Raw genomic sequence first — 20,163 nt, 5'->3', positions numbered from 1 at the left:
TTTACAGAGTGACCTTAGCTCCCTCATCTTAAGATGGAGGTAAGGTGTGGTGTCGAGTTCCACCACATTCACATCTGTGCTAGACATTATGCTTCTAAAAGTTGGAATACTTTTTAAGAAACTAAAACTGGTTCTAGAATCTAATTCAAACTTTTACAAACGTTTAAACTCTAAAAGAAATGCTAAACAGGATCTAACACAAGGCCCTAGCAGGTCTTTTAAGAATTTAGAAAACTTTTCAAATTGCAAAAATCAATTTCTAATGACAATTTTTGGAATTTGTCGTGTGATCAGGTATTGGCTGAGTAGTCCAGCAAATGCAAAGTCTTGTACCCCACCGCTGATCCACCAATGTAGGAAGTTGGCTCTGTATGTGCTATTTCAAAGTAAGGAATAGCATGCACAGAGTCCAAGGGTTCCCCTTAGAGGTAAAATAGCAGTAAAAAGAGATAATACTAATGCTCTATTTTGTGGTAGTGTGGTCGAGCAGTAGGCTTATCCAAGGAGTAGTGTTAAGCATTTGTTGTACATACACATAGACAATAAATGAGGTACACACACTCAGAGACAAATCCAGCCAATAGGTTTTGTTATAGAAAAATATCTTTTCTTAGTTTATTTTAAGAACCACAGGTTCAAATTTAACATGTAATATCTTGTTTGAAAGGTATTGCAGGTAAGTACATTAGGAACTTTGAATAATTTCAATTGCATGTATACTTTTCAAGTTATTCACAAATAGCTGTTTTAAAAGTGGACACAGTGCAATTTTCACAGTTCCTGGGGGAGGTAAGTTTTTGTTAGTTTTACCAGGTAAGTAAGACACTTACAGGGTTCAGTTCTTGGTCCAAGGTAGCCCACCGTTGGGGGTTCAGAGCAACCCCAAAGTTACCACACCAGCAGCTCAGGGCCGGTCAGGTGCATAGTTCAAAGTGGTGCCCAAAACGCATAGGCTAGAATGGAGAGAAGGGGGTGCCCCAGTTCCGGTCTGCTTGCAGGTAAGTACCCGCGTCTTCGGAGGGCAGACCAGGGGGGTTTTGTAGGGCACCGGGGGGGACACAAGCCCACACAGAAATTTCACCCTCAGCAGCGCGGGGGCGGCCGGGTGCAGTGTAGAAACAAGCGTCGGGTTTGCAAGGTTAGTCAATGAGAGATCAAGGGATCTCTTCAGCGCTGCAGGCAGGCAAGGGGGGGCTTCCTCGAGGAAACCTCCACTTGGGCAAGGGAGAGGGACTCCTGGGGGTCACTTCTGCAGTGAAAGTCCGGTCCTTCCGGTCCTGGGGGCTGCGGGTGCAGGGTCTTTTCCAGGCGTCGGGACTTAGGTTTCAGAGAGTCGCGGTCAGGGGAAGCCTCGGGATTCCCTCTGCAGGCGGCGCTGTGGGGGCTCAGGGGGGACAGGTTTTGGTACTCAGTCGTAGAGTAGTCCGGGGGTCCTCCCTGAGGTGTTGGTTCTCCACCAGCCGAGTCGGGGTCGCCGGGTGCAGTGTTGCAAGTCTCACGCTTCTTGCGGGGAGTTGCAGGGTTCTTTAAAGCTGCTTCTTGAAACAAAGTTGCAGTCTTTTTGGAGCAGGTCCGCTGTCCTCGGGAGTTTCTTGTCTTTTTCGAAGCAGGGCAGTCCTCAGAGGATTCAGAGGTCGCTGGTCCCTTGGAAGGCGTCGCTGGAGCAGAGTTCTTTGGAAGGCAGGAGACAGGCCGGTGAGTTTCTGGAGCCAAGGCAGTTGTTGTCCTCTGGTCTTCTTCTCCAGGGGTTTTCAGCTGGGCAGTCCTTCTTCTTGTAGTTGCAGGAATCTAATTTTCTAGGGTTCAGGGTAGCCCTTAAATACTAAATTTAAGGGCGTGTTTAGGTCTGGGGGGTTAGTAGCCAATGGCTACTAGCCCTGAGGGTGGGTACACCCTCTTTGTGCCTCCTCCCAAGGGGAGGGGGTCACACTCCTAACCCTATTGGGGGAATCCTCCATCTGCAAGATGGAGGATTTCTAAAAGTTAGAGTCACTTCAGCTCAGGACACCTTAGGGGCTGTCCTGACTGGCCAGTGACTCCTCCTTGTTGCTTTCTTTGTTCCCTCCAGCCTTGCCGCCAAAAGTGGGGGCCGTGGCCGGAGGGGGCGGGCAACTCCACTAAGCTGGAGTGCCCTGCTGGGCTGTGACAAAGGGGTGAGCCTTTGAGGCTCACCGCCAGGTGTCACAGCTCCTGCCTGGGGGAGGTGTTAGCATCTCCACCCAGTGCAGGCTTTGTTACTGGCCTCAGAGTGACAAAGGCACTCTCCCCATGGGTCCAGCAACATGTCTCTAGTGTGGCAGGCTGCTGGAACTAGTCAGCCTACACAGACAGTCGGTTAAGTTTCAGGGGGCACCTCTAAGGTGCCCTCTGTGGTGTATTTTGCAATAAAATGTACACTGGCATCAGTGTGCATTTATTGTGCTGAGAAGTTTGATACCAAACTTCCCAGTTTTCAGTGTAGCCATTATGGTGCTGTGGAGTTCGTGTTTGACAAACTCCCAGACCATATACTCTTATGGCTACCCTGCACTTACAATGTCTAAGGTTTTGTTTAGACACTGTAGGGGTACCATGCTCATGCACTGGTACCCTCACCTATGGTATAGTGCACCCTGCCTTAGGGCTGTAAGGCCTGCTAGAGGGGTGACTGACCTATACTTGCATAGGCAGTGAGAGGCTGGCATGGCACCCTGAGGGGAGTGCCATGTCGACTTACTCATTTTGTTCTCACTAGCACACACAGGCTTGTAAGCAGTGTGTCTGTGCTGAGTGAGGGGTCTCTAGGGTGGCATAATACATGCTGCAGCCCTTAGAGACCTTCCCTGGCATCAGGGCCCTTGGTACCAGAGGTACCAGTTACAAGGGACTTATCTGGATTCCAGGGTGTGCCAATTGTGGAAACAATGGTACATTTTAGGTGAAAGAACACTGGTGCTGGGGCCTGGTTAGCAGGGTCCCAGCACACTTCTCAGTCAAGTCAGCATCAGTATCAGGCAAAAAGTGGGGGGTAACTGCAACAGGGAGCCATTTCTTTACAGTAGGGTCCTGGGGGTCGATGCAATTCCCCCTCTTTATTGTAATGTTGGAGGTGGTGGACCTTGCTGCTATTCGCATGCCCCCCCCCCCCTTTATATTAATTTAATGAAGCCCCGGGGGAGTGGTGGTCCTTGGCTTGGCGTATGGGGGTTCCACGTGCCTCCGCCCCCCCAAACAATTGTCATTATGTAGCCCTGGGGAGGTGGTGGTCCTTGTGGTCTATGTGGCCTCCCCCACAACAATTGTTACTATGTTGCCCCGGGGAGGTGGAGAGACCTGGTGTGGGGGGCGGTCTGTGCGGTCCCTCCATATATTTATTTAATGTTGTCCTCAGGAGGTGGTGATTACCAGGACCTGAAGGGGAAAGGGGAGATGCGGTGGAGGGTGTCCACATGACCCCCCTAACTTTTTTTTATCATGTTGACCTGGGGGAGGTGGTGATAATAACTAACTATAGCAGCTTAAGTTCTGTGGCTTTTCATGTTTAAAATGTGAGCCTAACTATAACATCTCTGTAACCTTCTTTTTTTTTTTTTTTTTTTAGTGGGGGGAAAAAAAAAATATATATATATTCAATAAAACAACCCAAAGGTTACAAGGACAGTACAGGACGTTCTGAATTTACACACACACACAAAACCATAGACATACAGCAGTTATAGCAAAAAAACTATAACTCATTCCTTTGCCACGCACTGCTACTTGCTCCACATATCACATCATACGTGACCTCTTCTTTGACATCATTGTTAATATCAGTGCAACATTTGCTGTAAAATTATTGATAAGAAAACTGTGCATGGCGGCGTTGACGTGTTCTAGTTACACTAGGGCACGTTCCTTTCCTTTCAAATTCAGTCCTTTATGGCACTGTATATTATAGAAATAGGTTTGCCTGATTGTGGGAACAAATGCATCAAGGCTCACCCTACCTTCACAAAAACGTGCATTCAAATACTGCTAATAGCCCATAATTTCAACATGTTTCTTTTTCAGCGTAGGTTGACTGGGTAACTGTGTGTGTATATACATTTGGCGCTTAGAACAGCCTTTAATTAGTAGTTTGGAAAATTGACTTGCAGAATCATTCATAAATCTTCTTGTCATAAAACCTGAAGGCATTTTAAACCTCAGATATCTTACTTTTTCTAATGCTCACCCTGTTCTTACAGTTGTTCCTGCTGAAGAGGAAGAAGAGGAGAAAGAAGAAACAGAAGGGCCAGTAGAAGGTATATTTTTGTTTTTTAGAGCCACAAGTTACTTATGCTACTTTTTGTTTAAAGAAAAAGAGTAAAAGAAATGCGCCTGTTCTGAAGAGCACTTCTGTAATTTATCATGCAAATAATGTTGCAATGCCCTGCACAATTTAAGGTTTTATCATTTTCCAGTGTAGCTGGTAAGCTTTCTTGTTACAGTGGAAATAAAATGGTAATTGCCAAATAATCCATTTTGTCTTGCATTTTGCATTGCAGTCGATGGCTGTTTGTCCCAGGATTAGCGTTAGAGTAAGGCCATTGTCTTTAGTTGGGTTGTATTTTGCACAGAACCTGTCTGAGGCCGCATCCTGTCCCAACATCCACTACCAGTGGTTATTCGTGGTGCATCCCATGGAAGTGATTTGCCTTGTCTTTGCCTTGTGTTACGAGTGGTGTTGTCTCATCTCTGGCCAGAGCTGTGCTAATCTTTGTTCTTATGACTTGTTTTATTTATTTGCAGGTAGGCCAGGATGATATTGTACCATTACAAATGTTGCTACACTTTACTTGGAATGATAAAAGACTACCTCAGATCTCTGTGGTGCATCTGTGCATTTTAATGGGAGGGTTCTCTACTTAAACTGTATGTGCTGTAGAACTCTGTTTGTTGTGTACAGTAAAGAGCACCTTGTGCTTCCTGCATTTCTTTTTCAAGACTGGGGTGACTTATTTTGGTAAACGGGAAGAATAATCAAGAGTGCAAAGTCGAATTTTGTTAAGAATTTCAATATATACTAGTATTGCTTTCTGGTGTAACAGTTAACTTTGTCATTCTTGGCCAGTGCCTGTCCTTCATACCTGCACACACACTGACCTTATTGTGATGGCCTTTCATAAAGCATAGGAAAAATCAATCCAGAGACACTGTGTGCATATGCAAACATGAGCAGCCATCCTAGTATGCTTTAAAACTATTAGTGATGAACGGCCTGCTGGGGTGGGTGTAGGGAGGAGGGGGGATGGGAGGGTGGCGGGGGGACAGAGAGAGAGGGAGACACGGGGTGCAAGAGGAGTGAGTGCAAGTGACGGAAAATAAGAACAACAACAACAAAAAAACAAAAAAGGTTGGAAAAATGGGGTGAGCAGTAACTTGAAAAAAAAAAGGATCAGCAACAAGAGGGGCGGTAAAACAGTCCCTTACGCACTGCACTGGAAGGCCCTTAATTCATCAGGGAAAGGATACAGCGTCTCAACCTATCAAGCCATGACACAGCGGTGCTCTTCTGGGTAGGACAGAAAAAAGAATATGGAAGCAAACTATCAAGTGAGAAGCAGCAAGCTGATACAAATAGGAAAGCCATTAAATCAAGTGCAAGGAGCAGACACAAAGCCCACTGTAACTATATAGGGTGCACTACATCTGCCAATAGACATCTTATGTTGCATTTAGGGCAAAACCTAATAAACAAGTAGTATCTACTTTGTGCTTATTACCAGTTGTTCATCGGCCTCAATGTATTGACCATGACACATCTGCAGGAGATATTCTGCACCTTATACCAATATCTAAAGTATGCATAAGTAGTATGTCACACATTTGCCTGGAATACATTAGAATTAACTATTTCAAAACTGGAAAAGATATGGTAAAATATAAGAACAACACCTTCTGCCCTCCACAAAAACATTAAAAATGGCAACATCAATTTGGACAGAGTAACTTACAGGTAAAGCTGGAATATTGATCAACTACTATGGATGTAGTAAAGCAGGGCCATTTTTAAAACGTTGTTACTCATAGGTGAAGTAAAAAGTGAATAAATATCCATGGTGGCATTTGCTAATCTATAAGGTGCTACAAATCAGTCCAACCAGAATTTTCTAATTGGTAGGTGGGGTCATGCAGCGCCACTTTGGGTCCATCCCACCCCAGATGTGGTCAAGGCTTCTACATTGTCACCAGCTCTGCGTGCTGACTCAAGTACCTTTCTCTTGCACCTTGCAACATAGACTCCATCAAATTCTGTCAAGCCTGACAGACTTTAACTTGCAATATTGTTTATCGAAATCTTTTTTTCCAGTGTGCAATGGACATGTCTCTCCTTAAACCGAAGTTGTTCAAACCTGGATTGCCAAAAACAGATGTCAGTGACAAACCCTAACAAGGTCGTTCTCCGGTGTTTGGGCTCCTCCTACAACTCTGCATTATGCAACAAATGCACTTGGATGAATCTGACAGCCATTTGGCACCGCACAGCCAAGATCTACTTTGTGGAACATTGTCGAAAGGCAAGAAAGTCCCAACCCGGCTTGAAATCAAAGAAGTGGTTGTGTCCCTGACACTGATCCCGTGAGCGCTCTTCTTGTTCAAGTCATCAGGGAAGTATTAGAAGATGAAGTATAAAAAGTCGAGGCACAGCTCCCTCTCGCCCCTACACTCCCGCCACGAGATGTCACGCGTCACCTAGGATACTCTTGTGTATCCTTTCACATTCATCTCTTCTAATAACCCCTTGAAAGAGGAAGTCCCACAGGGATTGGCGCTGAGCCCTTCTCTGTTTCACGTTTACATGCGACCTCTGGCAAACTCAGTGCAGTACTTACTCTTTCTTAACCTATCCAATGCTGATCGCACTCGAATTGTTGTTTTTATCTTTCTCTGCAACTAAACTGGATTTCCAGCATTTTTGTGTGCAGTCTTTGCCTGGATGCACTCTAACCGACTCAGACTCACCTCTGACTTGACAGAGATGCTTCTTCTGGGCAAACAAACCCACCTCTCGTCCAGAGATTGGTGGCTAACAACCCTGTGAACAGCACGCACCTTAGTTGCTGCTTTAAAAAAAATGTAGGGGTCATATTGGATAATGAATTATCCATGAAGCAATAAGCCAGATCGACCTCATCAACCTGTTTTTCCACCTTTAAATGTTTAATGAGTCCTCTAGACTGTCGCAAATCCATAATTCATGTACATATAATCTTTAGTTTGGATTACAGTAATTAATTGTACCTTTGCACTTGGCTGGGTGCTCTGGCCCAGTTGCCAGCGGCAAAGAATCAACTGCAAGTTTAATCCTCAGTCTGTCCCATCATGGTCACATCTTAATCTTAGGGAGCTTCACTTGTTTCCTGTCAGCAAGAGGCCGGTCTTCAAAACTTTGTCTGACATACACTATCAGTCTGGCAGAGGGCCCAATTATTTTCCTGGCACTTCCCTGTTATATGTACTCTAGAGGTAAAGTTCATTTGATGCCGGACTTCTTTCCATTTTTCATGTCCACTGCAATCGTTGTGAAGGCATGATTTTTAACTTTTTTCTGCTAAGAAATGGATTAAACTTCCTTAAGCAGTCTTCCGCAAAATCAACTTTCAGTAGTTAACAAAATAAAACTTAAGACCTGGCAATTCTCCATACTGTAAATATTGTAACTTCAGCAATTCTATAATCAAGCACCAGGATGCCCTTTTCTTAGAAACAGTGCACTCTGTAAATTCATTTAATATAACAAACTGTAGGAAAATTCTTGAAGCAGCTTGAACAAATTCCACTTTCTGGTGGATACATTTAAACCTAGATTCCTCACCTTGTAAATACCCGTAAGTATCAAACTGAATCTGAGAATTTTTTCTTCAGCATTTCCTTTGCACACAAGTAGATAGTGCTATGCAGCTTCTTAGGTGTGGGTCCATCCCACCCAGAAGTGTGATGTTTGGGCTACCATATAGCTGAATTCCTATGTGTTGATATCAGTTCCTTTCTGTTTGCGCCTTCCAGCGTAGATCCGGAGCTTGCTCCCCCTCTTCTGTCACCTGACAGAAAAACTTTTCTCAAAATTTCCCAGTGTAAAAGGGACAGGTTCACCCCAGAAACACAGAGTTTAAACCCTGCGAGGATTTCCACAAACAGGTGTCTGTGATGGAACTTTGCAAGGTCTGTCTGTGGTGTCTGATGTCCTCACCAAACTTGAAGTCGTGCAACAACTGGGTTTAGATGAATCCAAATGCCATTCAGGACTGCAAAACAAACTCTGTCGCCGAGCATTGTGGTAAGGCTCAGAAGGCCTGATCCTAGTCGAAATCGAGGACGCAGACATGTTTGTTCTGACCTCGAGGCCATTCTCGAGAGAGGTCATTGTCATATTCAAAGTCATCAGGAAATTCCAAGAAAAAGAAGGGTAAGAAGTTCAAACACTGCTCCTCTTCTTCCTGCCACTCTCAGCAAGAGAAGTCACATGAATATCAGGGTACCCCAGAGTTGCGGTCTCTAACCTCAGAACCATTCAGGCTTTGGCCTGATCCTGGGTCAATCAGCAATAACTCAGCAGCAGTAGGCCTTCAAAGAAGCCCTGCAGCTAATTGTTTGGTTCCCTTTTGGATCCCCCTAGAGCACTTTCGGGATCTAGGGATCCAAGGGCACTCTAGTCTATCTACTCCTGGAAGATCTGTTCCTCATGCCAGCTTTGCCCCTCAACCCCATTCTGGGGGTCAGCCTCGATTCCCAGGCCGAAGCCTACTCCTAGGCCCCACATGGCACCACGACTGACGCTGGAGCCCCAAGTGTCAAAGCTGGCAACAAGAAAATGACATTTGGAAGTAAATTTGCTGCAACATTTTGCACCCTTGCATATTCGATTTGGAGAAGCTTCAAGTTCATTATAATATACCTGACCCCAATTATGCTTATGCCTCACAGGTTTACAATGAGGAAAGCCTCTTTTTGCATCTCCCGGATGCCAGTGGTCTTGGCAGTTCTCCAGAACACTGGCTTACACCCACCAACTAATGCCACAGCCCAGAAGAGTCTTTGCAATGGTCATAAGGAGGGTAACAGAGGTCCTCAACCTACAACTACGCACCGGAGAGGTCAAGACTTCACAGATATTCAGCCTTGTAGGAACCTCTTTTACCTTTCACTGAGGCCCCCACTAATACATTGCTGGGCACTTGAGTGACGCCATATTTTGCAAATAAGTGAACAGGCAGATAGCGAGGAGACACAGGCCTGCCGTGAGAGACCCACTTTTCTTCTGCAACATCCCACGCCACAGAGTTTAGTGGTTCAAGCTTCTACCAGCAGGCTCAGTGTAAATGTGTGTCCAACCACTCTGCCAGAGTCAAAGGGCATGGAGACGTTTGCGAAACATATGTTTTCCTCTGCCAACCTTGCTGTACATTCTGTCTATTTGAGCTCCTGCCTTGGTCACTATTCGTAAACTTTTTGAGAAATTCCCGAAGGACCTCAGAACAAACCGTCAGCACATCATATACAATGGGCAGTACTCGGCAAAATGTGAATTGCGCAGATCTAGACCTTATTAACTGGGTAGGGTAGTCTGGATCAACGTGGTGCTTCAGTGCCATGGTTGAATACATCCCACGGGATTCTTTGGTGACACACAAAAATTCCTGATGGACATGCCATTTGATGGCACACACCTATTTGGAGACAAGGAAGACCCCACTTTGGAGCGCTTCAAAGAGAGTATGGTTGTTGCCCACTCCCCTGGATTGGTAGTGCCTATTCAGAAGTTTCCACAACAATTTTCACCCCTTTTGAGGCTTTAGTAGAGGGATCCAACAGAGGCCATGTCAAACCTTGCCTCAGTAACAGCATAGCTGTCAAGTCTTTTGAGACAGAGGTCAGTGATCAAGCTACCAGTGTCCAGGCTCCCAAGGCAACAATCTACCCAACACACTAGCTCTCACTTGTCAGTCGCTGCAAAATTGCTTTAATTTGTCCTTTTACCTCCACCGGAGTCAAAGCCTCGCATCAGACCGAAAGGTGCTCCAAATTGTAAAAAATTGATATGCCCTCAACTTGTCTCTACCCTTCCGAACATGCCTTGTACACGGTAACAGCTCATGGAAGATCACTTGCCGATTCTAAGAGGGGAGGTTCTTGTGGAGAAGGGAGTCATAGAGAGGGTTCTAGTATCAGTGGCAAGCCCTGGTTGTTGTTCCCTTTATTTCCGAGTGTTGAAGAAGGATGGAGACCTCTGTGCTATCCTCGACTTTCGCCTTCCGAACAATTTCTTAAAAAAGGACCTGTTTAAAATGCTCACCTTGGTCCAGGTTCTGTTTGACCTGGATCCAGAAGGCTTGATAGTGGGGTTGGATCTATAGGACACCTATTTCCCCATCTCTGTCCTTCAGTCCCAGAGACATCAACTTCAATTTCAGGTAGGCCAAGAGCACATTCCGCCCTCAGTGCTTTTATTCGACCTTACCAGTGCACCTCCGGTGTTCACGAAACTGGTGGAGTTTGGGAATACCAATCTTTCCATACCTCAAGACGGGTTGTTAACAACAAGTTTGTCTCAGAGAGTCATGGACCACTTCCAGACAATAGCTGGCATGTTGACTTCTCAACGGTTTTCCATTAACCTAGGCAACCATAACTCTTTTACAGGGGCTTCCTTTCATTAGTCATCCCAGTCTTCCCTGTATCTCAATGAGTCCAGGACATTCTAGCTCTGATCCCAATGTTTCAACCTTTGACCTGGGTCCCAGTAAAAGTGGCACTGAATCCCTCCCCACCCCCCCCCCCTCCCCACCCCCCGGCCTGCTGCATCCTGCTCATAGAGCACCCCAGGTGGCACATGCAGGCTCTGCAGTGTGGGATCTAAAATTTCAGGGAGCTCAGCACCAGGGGAACCTTTCTAATTCCATCAAGGTGTCGGGAGACTGCAATTGGACTGTGGCAGACCCTTCTCCCTACCCCAAGCAGAGCTAATGGCTGTGACGCATATATCATTGCTGGGTGGGGAGGTCATTTGGGAGAGATGGATATCAGAGGACCTTGGTCTCCAGCGAAATCCTGCCTCTGCATCAGCTTGATGGAGCTGCAGGTGATTCGCTTGGCATCAAAATCATTTAAGGCATTCTTCCTGTCAGTTTATGGGAATGGGTAACGGTTCTCATGGACAACACCACCACCATATGGTACTGCAAGAAATAGGGCTGGTTGGGGTTTTGTGGGTCCTGTGCCAAGATCAGTCTCTTTGGGAACTGGCTGGATCATGAGCAGCTGACTGGGTCTTTAAATGCCATGGTGGCAAACTCAGCCAGAGTTGCCAATCGGATCAGGATTGGCGTCTGTACTCACAGGTTGCACAGGGCCTCTTCCAGCTGAGGAGAGAACTCTGGGTTGATCTTTTAATCACTGCAGAGAATGTGCAGCATCCACGCTTTTGTGCACTTGAGATCCCAAGGCCGTTGTTGTTTGATGATGCCTTTTGCTTGGGTTGGAGCTCATTCCTCCTATTCCCTTTCCTGCCTCTGCCTCTCGTGCCCAAAGTTCTGAAGAGCATCAGAAATAATCAGAGCAAAGTTATCCTAGTCGCTCCAGATTGGGCTTAGGATAGTGCCCGAACTTCTGGCCATGAGCATTTGTTGGTACCCCTGTCACCAGCCCCCCATTCCACCCCCCCTGCCTACCACCCCCACTCTCCCTTCGGCTGCTCTGTCAGGAGGACCTCCTGTTGCAGCAGCACAACAGTGCCCTGCACCTGAGCCTGCACAACCTACACCTCCATCCTTGGAGATTGAGCTGTGACAGTTGACAGCTTTCGATCTCCCTTACACAAGTAGTGAGTGCCATCTTGGTTTCCAAGGATTCCTAGACTAAAACAAACTATTTGAAATGCTGGGAGAATTTTTTTGCCTATGTTCTTCCCAAAACATCCAGTCTGTACAGGTACAGTTGTCTGATATTTTGCTGTTTTGTCTTGCTGCGGCAGCAGTTAAAGATTGTCAGCTCTTTCAGCCTTCTTACATTTACTTCATCAGCCATCTTTATGTAAATCACCTGTTGTGATGCGTTTTCCTAAAGGGCGGACCAATAAGTTCTGCCAACACCATTTGTGATGCCCCAGTGTGGGACCTCAATCTGATTCTCACTTTACTTATGTGCACTCGATTTGAGCTAATGCATAGCTGTTATCTCGGACTACTCCCCTTTTAGACAGCATTCTTCATAACGATAATGTTAGATCGTCGTGCGAGTGAATTGTAAGTGATATCTGTCGCACACTTCTTTCTTGACAGATTGGTGGTATGCATCAAAGCAGCATTCCTCCCAAACAGTGTCACGCCTTTCCACATAGGTTAGTCTCTCACCCTGCCAGTTTTGTTCGCCCTGCCTCATCCATCCACGTAGACCCAAAAAATAAATCTGAGCTTTTACATCATTCGTACCAAGGAACATTTGCGCTGGTGCGTGGTGTGCCTGTCTTGGTCATCTGCTAGGCTGCTACATGGGGGTCAGTTCACATGTCCATGAAGCTCTGCTGCCTGGATAGTCTGGACTGGTGCTTGTCCTTCCCTGCAGGACTTCCATATCTGAGCTGTTCACAGACCCACCACCTGGGAAGGTACTGCTTTGGTATCTATTCACAAGATGAGAAATCTGTGGTTAGAAGTATCAATCAGAAAAACACATTATTTACCTCTAGTAACACTTTTTCTGGTGCATACTTTATCGAAGCGCAGATTCTTCACTGGCGCAGCCACCTCACCATTCTGTGGAATGGACTCTTTCGGTCCATGATAATAAGGTTCCAATTTAGAGATCTGCACTTTGGCGCAATCTGATTACTAAGGCTCTGCGTCCAAAGGCACAGACAGATATCTGAAAGACCGCAAAGTCCGCGTGTGCAGGTGGAGATTATTTAGGGGCCTTGACGTCACATCTGGGGCAGAACAACCCAGATGCAGACCTGCACAATGAACCCTACCGACATGGGAGTAAATTACTGACCGAATTCTCTGGATCAATTCTGGTGCTCATGGTATTCACAAGGTTGAGGAATCTGCAGTAGTTAAAGTAGCCACAAAAAAGAGCATTACTAAAGGTAAGCAGCTTGTCTTGTGCTTCTCTGGCTCCGTTGCTTAACTGAAGTAACCTAAAGAGCATCCCAAAACTCTTTTGCTCTTGTCAAAAATGTACATAAAACCCTAAACATTTCTTATGATCCTGAACATTGATGGACTACCCCTGTGCCCCAAGATATCTTCACATGCCTATAAATGAATCACTTGAAGGGTTGGTCCTGTCCAGGTGGGCAAATACTGCTATTGCACCCTTGATGAAGAAAATTAGACTGGATCTAGAGGACCCTACCACCTGTCATTGCAGTTGCTGGTAATTCGCTTTGGCTTTCCAGGCCTCCCCTTTTTCCTTGTGCATCGTTAACATCCTACTTTGCAACATTCAAGCCATACCCTTGAAACCACAAAGTGAATATGTAATTGTACACAGAAGATGTGCAGACTGTTCTACTATGACTGTTTGCCAGGACAATTAAATGACTTTACTGTATACTTTAAGTAAATAGAAGAATGAATGTTTGACAGCATGTTACTGTGTGATGCTGGTAAAACTGAGCTAATTAACTTTTGGTCAGAGACTTATCCATTGAATCCAGATTGATTGGATTTCTCCAACATTGCTTTCTTTAGCCAACAAATATAGCGATTCATGGTATGTAACGTCTTCCTTTGGAGTCCCATGGAAACACTTTAAGAAAGGTTATGTTCGTGGCATGTAGATGCCCATACTCTGCATACTTCTAGTGTTGAGCTTGGATGTGTGCAACTTTTCTTTCTTTGAAAAAGGGGGTGTTGACTGCTAATGCGCATGGGCATGGGTTACATTGATAGATTCTTTTTCTTTGGGCTGCCGACAGGTCCAGGCATGTTTCTCATTAAGCTCCAGTTCAATGCCTCATGGTGTTCGTCACCAGACCTCATAAATTAATCCTTGCATGGAAAATATATATCAGCGGTCAGTTTCTCCTTGTCGCCACGTCTGTTGGGCTTGACAACTGGGTTTCCACTTGATGCCTCACTTTGAGGCCCTACCCCCTGCAGGGCCTTGTGCCTTGCCTTGAGTACATATAGTGATGGGAAGGACTCCTTTTCAATACTGCCCTAAGTGTCCCTCGAAGTATCCTTGGTTCGATCACCATCAGGTTTGCAACCTCTCTTTTTCCCGAGCATAACGAGGCTGCTTGTTCTGCTTGCCTCACCTTCCGCTTCAAGAATACCTTAGCGTAGCAGTGCAATCAGCGACTGGTGCAACAGCAGGAAGATGACAACCTCAACATCTTTGGGTAATGGGTCATCGAGAAGGAGTCCGAGGCTGGCCCCCTGGAGACCAGCTGTTGCAGTTTAGCCCTGAAGCCAGCAGTAGCCAGGGTCACACCAGAGCTGCAAGTCTGCAATTGGAGTACAACATCCCTCCCTCTGGTTGCACACAGTCAACGTGCACAAACTGAGCACTGCACCAGCAGGTGTCAGGTGTTGAGCCCAACAGGGTTCTGGTCCCCCACTGCCTGCAGTTGATAGTCAACACTGAGAAAAAGCATTGGAGCCAATAATGAGCCATCAGCTGAAGCCACCTCATAAGCCTAGGCTTCCCTCGATGTTGACGGCTCCATTGATGCCAGCACCGAAATCTACTTCAAAGACCTCTTCAGCTCTGAAATATTACTCAAGCACTTTACCGACAAGCCATAAGGCTTTTTTTGACAGCAAGTCTTTCAGTGGCAAAAATCCTGTCTTCCATAAGTTCCAAGGATCTGGAGTAGCCCATTCTCCAGCATCTCCAGGAAGAGCTTGAGGCTCAGCAGTAAGGGACTCTTTGTCCATCCACAGAGTGGCAAGATCTCTACAAAATTGCCTCCTAGTCTTCAGAGATAGAGGAAACTGTCCTTCAAGGAGGAACTCGAATTGGAACACTTATCTCCTCTTAAGCACAAAAGACACCAGGGCAGGGGGGCTAGCCCCTTTACCAGTTCACACCCCTGCTCCACCTCCACCGCCCCCTTCACCTACAGTGCCACTACCACATAAGCCACCTCCACCTCCTTCTCCAGAAGAATCTCTGCCCATTTTATGGGGTGGACAGCTGCTCGTACCCTATAGATCCTTACGAGGCCCCGTATGATCCAGAACCGAGAGGCAACCTGTTGGACGACTACAATGTCAAACTCCTGGGGGATACTGATCCACATCTCTACTAGCCAAACCCTCCCCTCCAGATGACACAGCCTCTTACCATGAAGTTCTTCATAGGGCTGTCACCTTCCACAAGGTTGAACTCCACACCGTACACAGGAAGAGAAGGCCTTTCTAGTTAAAATAATGTCCACCACTCAGCGTACCTTGCGGTTTCTGCATATTCTAAAGGACATGCTTAAAACTCTGCCTGACACTTTCAAGGAACCTGTGAAACCTAGGATGGTTTCACAGAGGGTAGATGGAAAAATAAAAGTACAAACTGGCTCCCATTGACCCGTCTTACGTACAGGGACAACTTCCACTGAACTCCCTAGTGGTGTTATTGCTCGTAAAGCAAGGGGACTAGTGATGCCCCTTATTGGCAGTTGGGTTATCAGTTGAGGGGGGGGGTGAAACCCTAGTCAAGTAGCAGCCACAATTATTCTGAAGGTGAGGTCACAAAAAAGTCCCAAACTAAACCTGTGCCTAAACTTCTGGTAGCTTGGCCTGAAAACAGTCAGGCTTAACTTAGGGGCAATGTGCAAAATAGTTATGCAGCACTTCAGACAGTGGTAAAATAAAAACACAACATAAGAAGAATCCAACACCAATTTAGAAAAATTTATTAAAAAGTAATAAGTTATTTGACACCAAAACGGCAAAAAATGCACTTTAGTAGAATCATAGGTATGCACTTTCTAAGCTGTCAAGAAAGTAAAGCTCCTTGAAGCACAAATTGCCACTCGCAGTTATCTGGTTGTGCCAGACTGGGTGAAAGTTCAGGCTGCCTGTGATTGAGCGCTGGCTGGATACAGATACAGATACAGAGCTGGGCAGGCATCATGGATGGTCTTTGCTATAGTGCAAAGGTCAGGTCTAGTGTAGCAGATTGCCGTTGCTGGAGCTTCATGTTGGCGATCACCATGAGAGGTAATTGCAGTAGTGTGAAGTATAGATCTCACATTGCTGGGCATTCCTGGCGGTTGCTGTTGAGCAAAGAGTCAGGGTCACTGGAGCCTCGTGTTGGCAGGCGGCACAAGCAGCAAGATGAGGAGGCCCATTCGTGGAGAGCCAAACTTCAGAATTTCTCCTTTTCTTGAGGAGAGAGGTCTAATGATGGCAAACCAATGAGCCTGGCCTGAGGGGACCTCTTGGGGATCAGGAACTCACTTCAGGAAAGGGCAGCAGTGCTCAGGCAGGTCCAGGCACCAGGTAGGCTGGGCAGTTGCAGGGAATTTCTGGAGCTTATGTCTCTGTAGTGCAGGACAAGAGGTCAGTCAGCTGACCCGTGGACTCACTTCAGTCTGGGATGAAGGATGCAGCTCCAGTCCTCCTCCTCAGCAAGCAAGGCAGAAGAGTGACAGTCATTCTGGCAGCAAAGGAGCACAGCAGTCCTTCTTCTGTAGAATCCACAGGTCCAGGAGCATACTGAAGAGTTGGGCCTGAGGGTCTAGTATGTATAACTAGTGGTTACTTTGAAGTAGGGGAAGTTTCAAGAGCATTCCCTTTGAAGTCCTTGAAGTTTCCTACCTCCCCTCCCCTGGCTTCATGCTGGCTGCATGAACAATGGAGGGATGACAAGTCCATTGTGTGACAACTCATTCAGTTGCAAGTGGGGCTGTACCCAGCTCCCTTCCCCCAATCCTGTCAGTTGATGACCCATCCAGGAACAAGTAATCCCTCTATTGTGTGGCTGTCTGGGAGGAATAAACAAAGCCCAACTACGCCCAGTCATGTGACCCAGAAACAGCCTGCAGGCCACCAAATGGTTAGGGTGTGGGGAAATTCCAACTTTGTAATTGGCATTTTCAAAATTGTCACTTAATATCAGACATTACCTAAGAGGAAAAAACATGAAATGCTTACCTTCACCCAAAGGTTAGTACTTATTAAAAGTAATAGGGCAGATCCTGTGAGGGAGAGGTAGGTCTCACAGTAGTGAAAAACAAATTTAGTAGTTTTTCACTACAAGGACAAATGAAACTTAAAAGTACATGTTCAACTTTTTAGATACACTGCACCCTGCACTATGGGCAGCTACTTAGGGCCCACTCTGGATGATTTATTTGCAGTGCTTAATTTGAGCCAGTGGTCTCTGGTGCTCAGAAACAGTACTTTGTCGTTATCAGCACTTACGACAGGCTGCCACATAGTGGCGATGTCTGTCTAATTTAGAAATGAACAATACAACAGTTGTTTATTAATTCAGTATACATTAAAAATGGCAGAAGCCATTGTCTGCAAAAGCCTTCTTTATAGTGTTTGGCACCTGGAATAGTGTGATGGTTAGTAGTTTTGTTGGTACGTCCATTGGAAGTCCTGGCAGGGGCATTGGGTGGTGCAAGCTGCAGTGGCTTCCCAACGAGGGCCATGGCACTTAATTATTTTTTTAAAAGTTTTCTGTATACAAATGTACCATTGCTTATGTGTGTAAAAAGGAAGGTTAAGGCCTGGCAAAAGATGTATTTAGCCAGATCTAGATGGCTGTTTACAACTGCACACCCAGGCTGCAATGGCAGGCCTGAGACATGTTTAAAAGGGCTATATGAGTGGGTGACACTATCAATGCTTCAGGCCCACTTGTAGCATTTAATTTACAGGTCCCCAGGTACATATAGTACTGCTGTATTAGGGATGTACAAGTAAATTAAATGTGCCAGTTTGGTGTAAGCAAGTTTCACCATTTAAGGAGACAATACATGTACTTTAGAACGCTTGAGTCCTAAGACCAACAGAAATGAGATCAGCAAAAATGGAGGAGTAAGGCAAAAACTTCAAGGCAAGACCACCCTAAGGCTGACAGGTCTCCTCCATCAGACAAAGAGAGTAAGAAAATTGATGCAGCAGGCAAATGGGTTGCAGCGCAATCTGCCACTCCCTGGAGAATCGCTAACCTTATTGTCTCACTCTCTCGATATAATAGGGCCCACTGAACAAGATAGAGAAACTTATCCAGCACCTCTCAGGGCAATATATGAAATGTGGCCACAAGCTTGTCTTAGAGGGCAAATCATATCAAACACCACCATCAGTTACTGCAGCTAGCGGCATCAACTCCAGTGTCCTCATCTAACATCACACATGTGTCTGTGGCTTCAAGCCGGAAGTTCAACAGCATCTACTAAACCTACTGTTCGATGAGGAACTCCTCTTCTGACCGTAGGTGGATCAGATGCTGGAGAAGATCAAGAAGGACTCCAATACGGCAAAGGTCATGTGGGGTCTCCAGAAGCCTTCTCCCCAAAGTTTTCTTTTTCTGGTCTTTTACGGGTCCCAATTCAGAGGGAGTTCGAAGGCCCCCTTCCGTGATATGCCCACCACTTCCCACAGACAGCAGCAGCAATCTACACAAGGTTACTCCTGGGGCAGAGGTGTATGTCAGTAATAGGGGGAACAGTACTAAGGGGAGGGCCTACCAGGGTGCTGGGTGTGCCAATGGAAGCTGACCTAGCAAAACAGTGACTCGCCCCCTCACTCTCTGTCTTCCCCTGATCACACTACACCTCTTAGGGGAAGCTTACAGGAGTTTACCCATCAGTGTGAAGAAATCACTTCCAACCCGTAGGCCCTCACTTTCTTAAGGCAGGATTATTGCTTAGGGCCCACTGCATTTCTACCAATCAATCCCCCCAACCCTCTGCAAACAGATCCTCTCCATAGAATATCAGCGCCTCCTTCAGGAGGACATACAGGTGTTCATTCTCAAAGGGGATATAGAGCCTGTGCCGCAACACCAGCTTGGCAAAGGAGTGTACTCCCTGTACCAGTTTATCGCCAGGAAAGATAGATCCCTCTTGCTTATACTCTACCTTGGGCTACTCATCAAGTATATATTTCAGAGCACTTCTAATGGCCACGCTACTGGATGTCATCACTACTAGACATCATTTGTTTGGTGCAACAAGGCAACTATACGTCCGCCTTGGATCTGAAGGATGCCTGTTTCAACATCCCTATCCATCCTGGTCATTGCTGCAACCTAAGGCGCGTGGTAAGCATTTTCAATTCAAGATCGTGCCATTCGGGGTCACCAGGATCCTCACGGTGTATACAAAATGCCTTACTTTGGGTCTCACCCATCTCAGACTGAGCAGCATCGACGTGTTCTCTTACTTGGACAACTGGCTGATCAAGATTGCAAACCGACAACAGTGCCTCACCCACACTCAAACCACCATAGACTTCTAACACAATCTAGGGTTCACTATCAATATTGCCAAATCCCACCTTCAACTCCTTCAGGTTCAGCCCTTTCTGAGTGCGGTTCCCAACACAGACACCAGGAAAGCTTTTCCCAAACAGGCATGGGTACAAATATTCCAGCTGTTCCTGCCTTTTTTTCATCCAGCTCACCACTTGACCGTAAGAACCGCCATGCGCCTCCTTGGCATGACAGTCTTCTCTTTCGCCATACTTCCCATTCAAGGTTGCACCTGGCAGCACATTGGACACAATCAGAGAGTCACTGGGAAGATCTAGTGTTGATTTAGGCCAGCACCTATCACTCTTTCCAGTGGTGGAACAGCAAAATACTGTTGCCGGGCTGACCCTTTTGGGACCCAATCCCGCAAGTGACCATCACGAGGGATGCGTCCCTCACAGAATAAGGGGTGCACTTGCAAGATATAACTACTCAGGACATGTGAGCACCCCCACCAACATGACCTCCACATCAATTACTTAGAGTTACTGTCATCTTGCTAGCATTCAAGGCCTTCTTGTCAGGTCCAACACAAGGTAGTCCTTATTATGACAAATGACAAGATAGCCATGTATTACCTTCGGAAACAGGGAGGCATGCGCTTTCCGCAGCTGTCAGTGCTAGCGCAGAGCATTTGGCGTTGGGGCACTTCAGCGCAACATACGACTGCTAGCAGAGTAACTTTCTGGAGTGGCCAACAAATTTGAAGACCTGCTCAACAGGATG

At 46.3% G+C, this 20,163-nt stretch overlaps 1 protein-coding gene across 1 annotated transcript in view; it reads left to right on the top strand.

Moving 5' to 3' along the window:
* Positions 1–20,163, top strand: part of NOC3L (NOC3 like DNA replication regulator) — a 433,719-nt gene that overhangs the window by 62,187 nt on the left and 351,369 nt on the right. The window contains exon 5 of the mRNA XM_069239851.1: positions 4,209–4,265. Coding sequence (XP_069095952.1) covers positions 4,209–4,265 — 57 coding nt within the window. The remainder of the gene's footprint in view (positions 1–4,208; positions 4,266–20,163) is intronic.

This window comes from Pleurodeles waltl, chromosome 6 (assembly GCF_031143425.1).
Source record: "Pleurodeles waltl isolate 20211129_DDA chromosome 6, aPleWal1.hap1.20221129, whole genome shotgun sequence".
Taxonomy (NCBI): domain Eukaryota; kingdom Metazoa; phylum Chordata; class Amphibia; order Caudata; family Salamandridae; genus Pleurodeles; species Pleurodeles waltl.
This window is presented reverse-complemented; position numbering and strand designations above follow the sequence as displayed.